The 10,851-nt window shown below is 33.5% G+C and overlaps 1 protein-coding gene across 1 annotated transcript; it reads right to left on the reverse strand.

Moving 5' to 3' along the window:
• Positions 1 to 253: 253 nt before the first annotated feature.
• On the reverse strand, positions 254 to 10,097 carry LOC148300867 (protein CFDP2-like). The gene is made up of 2 exons (XM_088274187.1): positions 9,279 to 10,097; positions 254 to 352 (listed from the first exon to the last, which is right to left on the reverse strand). The coding sequence occupies exons 1-2, from the start codon at positions 10,095 to 10,097 to the stop codon at positions 254 to 256; spliced, it is 918 nt and encodes a 305-aa protein (XP_088130313.1).
• Positions 10,098 to 10,851: the final 754 nt, after the last annotated feature.

Below are 10,851 nucleotides of genomic sequence, written 5' to 3' on the forward strand. Positions count from 1 at the left end.
TTTCTCCTGTATGACTACGATATTGTTATTATATCATATTAAAGTTTTTTGGTTTTATTTGTATGTACGTTTTAATTATCAACCGTATAATTTAAATATCGTTTTAATCTAGAAAGAGCTTTTCAGTAAATACATGAAATCCAAAATTTTCCGAAACCAAATTATTCTGAGATTTTCCGAACAATATGGCCGGTAATCAAAATAGTTTTCGGAATATAAAATGGCTGATAACGTAGGGTAGGAAGCGGTTTGTTCAGGTAAAAGTTGGTCTATTGTGCTGCAGGTGGCATTGTTTGGTGACGAGATCTAGTTCCATCTCTGAATTAGCATCTGAAGGGCCCACGTGGTCGACCTACCGACAACGGCTGTGCTATGAGATATGAGAAATGAATATACCCGCATTGACAGTGACCATCAGCCATTTTAAAACAAATACAAATAATAAAAATAACAAAAAATAATAATAAAATAATAAAACCCTTATCCGCACCCCAATGGTGCATAGGGCACGGCATCATATAAATGCAGTGTTATCTTGATCGTTAACACATGAAAGAAAGGTGATCAGCTCTCCACTTTAGGTACCAGTCCAGGGTAGTATTGAATAAATATTACAGTGAAAAAAATCACTTATATTTATTTAACCCGCCTTGAGAATCGAACCCAGGACCTCCAGTACGGTAGCCAAGCGTGCTGACCATCACACTACGGAGGCGGACGAAACAAATACAAATAATAAAAATAACAATACAAATAATAAAATGTAAGCTTTTTGCACAGAGTTGTGCATTATAATGGAATAGTTTTATTAATCAATGTGCATAAAAATAATGAAGAGAAGTAACTGAAATCCAATCGGACTCAATAATAAACAGTTCTAAGATGCAATTTTCAAAAAAAAATATTTTATGAACAAACCATTTTAAATTATGAATGTTACTATTTTTTATTAATAAATAAATAATATTGAAGCTTTGTGGTGACATTTCTTGGTAGAACTGCATTTAATACAATAAAATTTATAGTTTTTTCCGCATATATTTTATTTGACCAGTGGCCGGGTAACTGGTCAAATACAATTTATATGGATAAAACTATAAAGTACTTATTTTATTGTATAAATAATAATAAAATAAAAAATACAGAGTTAATGTATTACCGGTGATATTTTATGTGATTTTACTAATACATACGGTTTGAAAAACTGTTTTAAAATGCATTCATATCTAAGTATTATAAAAATAAAAACAGAGGAAGACCGAGAAAAACATGGCACGATCAGGTATGCCAAATACTTGAAAGTGGTCAGGTTAGGAGTCGTAATAATCAGCGGGTATGTATGAGGAACGTATGCATGAACGTGGAAGAGGTGAATGTTTACAAAGACTAAGTGGTGTGGCGTTCTTTTCTCTATGCCTACCCCTGCGGGGAAGCGGCGTGATGGTTAGTTAGTTAGTTAATTGTATTTACACAGAACTTATTTAACCTTACGGGAATTGTAATTACGATATAGTGACTGTGATCACTCAAACCTGTAAAAGACAAATCGGGAAATATTTTAATCTCCAACCTTCCACACTCTATTCTTCAAAAAAACCTTTGTTTTAAAGTTATGATAACATTAAAGTATCATCACTGAATTTTGAAATTTTCGTCAACGAAAAAATAATTAAAGCAAAAACCATGCGCGTTAGGCCAGCCCTTGGATCAGGCGAGCTCCTTGGACAATGCCCATCACTGGAGCGTTGATTACACCCCTGCGTATCCAGAAACCCTTAGAGACTGTTGACAGACCGGAATTGGGAGTTTTGCATATACATGAGGGCTTAAAGGCTCTAGACCTGTTATTCTAATTACACATGAACACGCGGTGTCCTGGCTGTTCATTTTACCCATAGCCACTTTAGATGCCAAGAAGCCAAAATTAATATAAATACATACACATGTACATATTCAGATCTAATCGTAAATACATGGCCAACATAATCTTTGGTCGCAATATGCCTTTGGCTTATCTTATCTTATCGTAGGTGTACCACGAATTATAGTGAAAAATAAAATGTTTTATTTTTTATTAAAAGATTCTCAAATGTTACATTCAGTCTTTAGTTACAATAATAACTAATAATAATTAAAAACTAATGTGCTAATAAACATTTAATATTTTTAAATAAAATTCTTTTCACAAAAAGTAGGTACGTTAAAATACATTTTGTATGTGAATTTCATGAAATAGATTTTATTATAAGGAAATGTGAAATGTAAAAATTGAAGCACACGTCTTGTGTAAATTCACTGTTGATTGGGTATACTAAAAAAATAATTAAATTTGAAAAAATTTACACAAAAAATTTAAACAGTTAAACAGTTAAAAAAATCCATACCAAAAAATACTAAAAAACATTTTATGGTTTAAAAAAAAGCAAGTTTACAGTCTTTTTCGCCTTCCTATGTACATATTTAAAACTAAAATATTATGAATAAGCCAACTTTTGAAACGTATTTAGTTACTGAATTTAAAAGTTTTGAAAAAAAACAACCCTATTATACAAGTTTTTTGGAGTTTATTTTCATTTAAATTCAATTTACAAACTATAAACATCTGAAAGGAATTTCAGAAATAAATATTTTTAAGGAATTAAGATATTCTGAATCAGATTATTTACGATAAATAATTTGTTACGATAAGCTTGCTGTTTAAAATTACGTTAAAATTCCATTATCGTTGTCTAGCTGGAATTTTTAAAAAAACCTTCATGTAAAATTGATAAATTTATTAGCATACGATCAAGTCAATCAATCTACAAAGCATAGATTGTTTCTGACAGCTTTATTAAAAGGTTTGATTTTACGCGATCACTACAATTACCTTTTTTCATTTTATATTTCGCAAAATATCGTTTTTGTTTCGAACAAAACAAAACGGGCATCCATAATCGTAAACACAGCGCAGATTTCTCTTCTTTTCCATTGAATTTTGATGATGCCGTTGTTGTTGTTGTTAACAAATGTAAGCTGTTTTGGCAAATGGTGTGTAAAATGCGAAAACAACCGTACTTCTACATAAAACATGATATACGCATTTAAACAAAACAAAACAATAATAACGTAAATGCAAAATACAATTACTGTTATAACATAAATTTAGTAACAATTTTTTGAAATATCTACATATATGAAGGAGAATAAAGAAGTCTGGACATTTACGGGGCTTACGACTGTCATAGGCTGGTTTAAGCACTTTATGCAGGTGTAACATTCACCAACTCAACATTGTACTTGAATAACTAGAATTTCACTAGAGATATCTATTGGCGAGATGAAGACGCTTTTTTACTGAGCAGATAATCTTATATTTGTATGCGAGGTCCGAATCCTGAATTATAATCACATAGATGAGAAACGCCAGAAAATATCCCTTTTGCATTTTATTATTTTAGATTATAATTTGACCAGATAATTTATTTACAACATTTTAAGTGTGTCCAAATACTTTACAAAATGTTTACAAATCGGGATAGTCTCCAAATATAGAAGTTATATTGTTTCTTTTTTTTGACCCTGTGTATATTTTTTATGAATATGATTCAATTTATAAATAAAATTTACAAATATAACTTAAAGGTATTTAATAAATCATTATTTAAAAGTGTTCATAATATAATAAATGAAATATACTTACACCTTATATTATGATTTTGACGGTTTACTCGTATAGGAGTATATGGCGAACATTAACATTATAAATAGCGGTTAAAAGTATAATTTAAGGCTTCAATCAGGATTTTTTTATTATTGAGCGCAGCACAAATATTTTAAGGTTAAGATTCTCTGTGGTGAGTTAGTTTCAAATTCAAATTAAAGTTTTCAAATCAAACAATGAATTTCTTCGGAACTTCAACGCTTAAATTGTATTTAAACAATATTAAATGATGGGTTTAGTTGATCCATTCAATCATTTATGTTATTAAAAACACGAAGGCTTAAAACTGCAGTTCATATTTAAAGCATAAAATATGTATTTTTATTATAAGCGTGTCTCTTTACGGAGCTCATACTAATTTAAAAGAACGAAAAAAAATCCTATTTGCATACAAGTCGTTTTCACGAAATTTTATATAGTATACCTGACGGAAGCCTTGTAAGGGCACGGTGTACAAAATGAAGAATTTCACTACCATATTATTAAAATCAGCGAAGATAAGAAATTTATGATATTTACATGTTAATTTTACTTGCGGGAAGAAAATTTACGAGAATTTATAATTTCAAATAAATATTTACACATTTTCATTATCCCCTTACCCCTTAGTATGTTGAGAAGAAAAACTTTATTGAAAAATAAGTACTTCACAATAATAATTTCAAACAGAAAATGATTCGGAATGCATAGAGATACGTGTCGTGGTGGATTTTAGGAAATAGTGGTATTTGCTTAGTAAAACTCAATTAAAAAATGGATAGATTTCACCAGAAAGCTTGCCGAATCAATAAATGAAACTAGGCTCTTCATTAAATAGACACAAAGTTAAGGGAAATAAACAAAATATATCAGTAGAATGCACACAGTTTACAAAAAAAATGTACTTACACTAAAAATTTATGTTCTTTTTTCAAATGCAACCTTAAAACTAAAATACTGACCATAGAAATACATGCACATAAACTTACTAGGTAATAAAATAACCTATATTAATATTCTAGTTTTATGACTAGTTCAATGTATATTTTTAGTTCCCAATGCATTAAAGTATGGATTTTATGTGGACATTACTTTTATTATTACGTTTAAGTATTCTGATATAAAAAATGTTATTCCTAAACCCAGACTCTCGATAAGCGTGCGTATAATTTTATATTGCCAGATTTATACTTTATACAGTCAAAATAATACACGGGATACGGTACAAGTGTGCTTACAATTCTGATATTGAGAATAAAAATGTCAAAGCATTTTTAAGAGTTTGCAATTGGTATTTGCTTTTGCTACAACTGAAATCAAATAACTTAATAAAACCATTCATTTTAATATTAGAAACATGACTTTGTTATCCAATCCTTAATTTTAGAATGTAGTTAAATTTCTTCTTTTATTCTAACCTTTTGTATTTCACAGATTTTGAAGGTTCAAATAGCATGTTTAATATACAACACATAGCTCACTCCTTTCAACAACGTCATATATCAAAAAACCTGATTTTCAGGTCAACGTTTTTAAAGTTTAAAAATATAATGAAATGTATTGAAAATAAATATCAAGCCACTTGTAGGTTTTTTTATATGAAAAATATTAATTGTATTAAAAAAAATTATTAAACAAATCCTTTTCTTCAAAATCCAAAAACAATACTTTCTGCCCTGTAGCGGGTAAATATTAAGTAAAAAATATGCTGCTTTTACTGGGATATAGTACATTTTCTGGGCATTCCGAAAACATGCACTACTGAAAATTGCCAATTTTTTTATGTATGACGTTGTTGAAAGGAGTGAGCGATATATTAAAGTATAAATTTATGATGAAATGATGAAAACATAAACATACAAATAAACTGGAAATAAAATTTTTGGAAATGTTATTTAGATGATCAGCTCTGGGTTTTTATTAAACACAAAATCATACATTTATTAATTTGACAAACCTTTCGGTAATTTTAGACAGCTAAATGCATTATTTCTCTTTTCGGAATTCTTTTATTTAATGTATCCCTCAATTTTAGGTGATTTGCCAAAATAAATCTATTATATGTAGCCATAGACAAAATGAAATATTAAAGATCCATTTATACAAAAAAGTAAATATTCGTTTATTCAAAATTTTAATTTTCCTAAAATAATTCATCGGTTGTTTAAAATTTTTACACAATATTGCATTCAATACGTGCGTTTTTATATAATAGGAAAATAACAGTTTTTTTACTTCAATGACAGCACCATATGTTGAACCTAACAGAAATATATCCTAATGGTACACAGCATGCTTCTTTTCATCGGCTGTCACTTAGAATTTTCAATGTTTTCGGTTGCATTGTTGTTTTGGATATTTTAATATTTCATTGCTTCACAACCATTATGTAATATGCATACTAGAATGTGTGCTCTCTATTTTCCTACATTTCCATTTGACCAGACGGAGCCACAGAAATGCGTGGACGTGTACAGCTAGTTTGTCAACAAAAAAACTTTTAAATTATTTTATGGTGTGGCACACTACTTATTGAAAATCACATTCAATTAAAGGTACTTACTCAAAAATCAGCAATTTCAAAATTAAGTTTACCGCAGTTGAATTTCAATGATTTTCACTAACCGATCACTCATTTCATGATCATATTTAATATATTACACAATAATCTGATGAATCCCTCATTCATGACAAAGGCATAATTATTAAATCATGAATATGAAAAATCTGGATGCGGTGATAGGAATTACAGCGCTTGTGCACTGCACGGAATTTTAGCGTCCGGTTTTTTTTTTTAAATAAAAATGACTAAGACAGTTTAGCGTGATCGAATTTACGCGCACCGTGATCACGCACCGATCCAGCGCACCGATCCGAAGGAAGAAAGAAGAAAGAAGGCCAAAAGCACAAGCCAATCCTAGCCAATCATCCGTTTTATCATGCTAACCGGACTGCCGGCCAGTAAAATTCCGTGTAGTGCACAAGCGCCCTTTGTATCGGATTATGAGTATGAAATTATGATAGAAATAGCTGGGTTTTTAATTGGAAGCGAATAGAGAATATTATATCATTCGGTGTGTTGTACACCCCGCCGGCTATTTAGGGGGCCGACCTGTTTATTGCGAATTGTACTGGTGGCAATGTTTGCGGTCGTTACGCTGTTTGTTTCAGCCGACCGCGCCTGAATTTTGTATTTGAACTGTAAATTCTCGCAGTGGCTCGCGAGCTTTTTGATACCTGAAAATGCAGCGAATTGGTGGGGCAATGTATGCTGGAATAACATTTGCTAACCAATAAGTCCACCGACCTCGGCATTAATAATTATTTTACTATCGAGATTATGAACGCGATTATTCGGTTCAGTATTTAAAAATATAAACACTTGTATTATACCAATTATTGAGTTTTATTTCATTACACACTACTACTACTACTACTACTACCATCACGCCGTTTCCCCGCAGGGGTAGGCAGAGAGGATGGAACGCCACACTCTTCTGTCCTGACATACACTCCTAGCCTCCTTCACATCCATACATCTAGTCATACATGCCCTCCGATTACGCAGACTTTTGACACCGCCAGATTTTAGGTTCTGATTGATCTGATCGTGCCAAGTCTTTTTCGGTCGTCCACGTTCTGTTTTCCCTCTCACATTCGCCACATATATTTTCTTAGTCATTCTCTCGCTATCCATTCGCTCCACATGTCCATACCACCGCAAAGAGCTCTTTCTAATCTTTTCAATTATTCCTCGTTCAGCCTTACATTCCTTTCTTATATCATCGTTTTTAATTCTGTCATACAATGATTTTCCACACATTCGTCTGAGGGAGCGCATTTCAACAGCATTCACTCTGCTTTCATCCTTCCTTTGCCAGTTCCATGTTTCGCTTCCATACATTAGTGTCGGTACTAGCACGCCGTTGTGAACCGCTAGCTTGGCTTCCATGGACATATTCTTATTCCCAATCACTCTGTTAAAAGCACCATTTATTCTATTCCCTGCATTCACTCTTCTCTCAATATCCTTATCCACTTTTCCATCCCTTGTGAACATGCTTCCTAGATATAAAAATTCTTGCACCTGTTCTAGGGATTCATTGTGTACGATAATCTTGCATTCTGTCAAATCTTTCTCTCTTTCAAACACCATGACCTTTGACTTACCTTCATTCATTGCCAGATCATTTTCCATACATACATCGTACATTCTTGACACTATTAGTTGCAAGTCCTCCGCGCTGCTCGCTAGCAGTACGGCGTCATCCGCATACAGCAAGCAACTAACAGTTATATTCATCATTTTCGCTCCGACTCCCATACTTTCAATCTCTTTCATACAATGGTCCATATAGAGATTAAACAACCATGGTGACATTACACATCCCTGCTTTACGCCTTTGGATATTGCAAACCATGATGTAATGTCCCCATTCACTCTTATACTAGCTGTGCTGCCCTCGTAGAGGGAAGCAACTGCTTGTATAAGTTTATTGTCTACTCCATATTTTTCCAGCACGCTCCATAATTTTATCCTATCAACCTTATCATACGCTTTCTGCAAATCCACGAAAGCACAGAAGAGTTTCTGATTTTTAGCCAAAAACTTTTCCGTCAGCATTCGTAGTGCAAAAATTTGATCTGTGCAACCTCTTCCACTCATAAAAGCACCTTGCACATCCCAAATCCGTTCTTTCGTCACCATTCTAACTTTTTCAATTATAATCTTACTATAGAGTTTACCGACAGAGCTTAGCAGGCTTATCGCCCTATAATTCCCACACTCTGCGCGGGATCCCTTTCCCTTGAATAGAGGCATGATTACTGCCCGTCTCCAATCCAGAGGTGTGTATCCTTCCTCAAGACACAGGTTAAATAGTCTGTGAATCCATGTGAGGGTGGTCAGTCCACCACATTTTACAAACTCTATAGCAATATTATCATACCCTACAGCCTTACCGTTCCGCATTAATTTTAAGGCATTCGTTATTTCTGACATACTTATCTCACATACCATACCCTCACTCACCCTTGCCTCTATGGGTGTCTCGGTGGAGACATTGCCGTTACTTTCATAAATTTCCATAAAGTATTCTTTCCATCTTTCTTTCACTTCACTTTCATTCGTCAATATTTTACCATCATTTGATTTGATAACTTTCATACCTCCATTTTCAGTCTCATTTTTTGCGTTCTTTACCTCTTTCCAGAAAAGCTTAATGTTTTCTTGAAAGTGGGTTGACATTTTCATACCTTCTTCTCTCTTTATACGATCTTTCCGTTCTTTTACTCCCATTTTTACTTTTCTCTTACATTCTTTATACCGATCTTTCATTATTTTAAAAAGTTCACTCTTAACATCGTTAACTGCTAACATATTTAGCCAAGCATTCTTCTTCTCAGAGACAAGTCCTTTCATGCCCTCATCCCACCATGCATCTCCTTTTTTTCTACCTTGGATCGCAACTCCACATACACTCTTTGCTGACTCATACATACACGATTTGATGTGCTCCCAGGTATCGTCTACATTCATATCCATATTCCTTACATTCAATCTTTCATTCACTTCCCTTTCATACGACTTACTTACATTCTCGACTTGTAGTTTTTCAACTTTGACTCTAGATGAAACCGGAACAGTTTTGTTCCTGGACCGCCATCCACGGAACAGAATTACTCTCGATACGACGAGGAAATGGTCCGACTCCATTTCAGCCCCTCTAAATACTCTCGTATCGATTGTATTTCTCCTCAATCTCGAGTCAACAACAACATAATCGATTATGGTCCTTTCATTCCCTCTCTCCCACGTATACTGATGGATCCCCTTATGATCGAAAAAAGTATTCGAAATAAAGAGGTTCCATTCCAGACACAACTCGAGCAGACTATTCCCATTACCATTCGTTCTGTTATCACCAAACATACCTAAGGCTGATTCGAAGCCATCCCTCCGAGTGCCTACCCATCCGTTAAAATCACCTGCTAGAATCACTCTTTCATTCGATCTTCTATTTGTCAGCACTTCTCTTACACTCTCCCAGAACTCTCGTTTCACATCCTCAGAAGATGAGTTCACAGGAGCATACCCTATTACGATAAGGATACTCGTGACTCCAATCTTGAAGGAGATCCACATGAGCCTGGCACTTATACATTTGTATTCTTTCATACACTCTACCATTCTCGGGGATAGTAGCGCCGCGACGCCCTGACTCGCCCGCTCTGTGTCCTGTACTCCAGACCACAGAACAAGCGTGTCATTATGCTCCAACGTACCACTTCCCCTTTTCATGCATTCGCTTACACACACAATGTCTAGAGCTTTGCTCTTCATACTTTCGCACAACTCATTCATCTTCTTATCCATTCCTCCTCGGATATTCCAAGCGCCTATGCGGCATTCCATCCTCCTCTTTGCACCCCCGCGAGAGACGCTGCATAGTGGGTGGTGAGCCCACTAATTTCGAAAACTATTGATCTTTTATTATTCTGATTACAAAAAGTATTTGTAATTACCTATCGATAAAAAAATCTGTAGTTTTCGAAACTAGTCATGTGTAATGAAATAAAACTCAATAAGTGGTATAAAAAAATGGTAATTTAAAAAAATATCTTCATGTTATTCCACAAAGTTAATGTCGAATCGATAAATAATATTATTTTGTTTTTTTTTTCTATTTGTTGTAACTTAGTCAAATTGTAAAAGAAAAAAATATAAAGCACACATTTTCAATAATGCTTCGTCTGGTACCATAAACCAAGCTAGTACCGGTGAACGGGGCTACTTGAACTTTGATGTGTTACTTGAGCACAGTACAAAAAAAAATAGATCTGAATTTGATCTACAATAATGAACGTATCGACATGATTCATTGTTTCCCTGACAGGTGACACTTTTACGTTCATTATTACAGACCAAATACAGATTTTTTTTTGTACTGGGCCAAGTTCAAGTAGCCCCATTCTACGGTACGATAAATGATAATTGGTAAATGATCTTTCATATATGCAAATAAACAAATAAGATATGTATTGTCAGTAAATGAAGCATCATATAAAATTGCTTTCAATGGACTGAAAACTTATTTCAGTGTTATTTTCGTAAATATGATGAAAATATATTTTTTCATTTTCTCTGACCTCCTATCTCACACAATGCA

The sequence above is a fragment of the Brachycentrus maculatus genome, unplaced genomic scaffold, assembly GCF_059751285.1.
Source record: "Brachycentrus maculatus isolate JH-2025_06_01 unplaced genomic scaffold, ASM5975128v1 h1tg000641l, whole genome shotgun sequence".
NCBI lineage: Eukaryota > Metazoa > Arthropoda > Insecta > Trichoptera > Brachycentridae > Brachycentrus > Brachycentrus maculatus.

Bases quoted from the DNA above. Each gene is read 5' to 3' on its own strand.
- LOC148300867 (XM_088274187.1), bottom strand. From the start codon at position 10,097: ATGGAATGCCGCATAGGCGCTTGGAATATCCGAGGAGGAATGGATAAG. The intron at 353-9,278 runs GTAAGTAAGTCG...CGTTGTCGGTAG, and splicing joins AAAAACTACAAGTCGAGAAT to GTCGACCACGTGGGCCCTTC.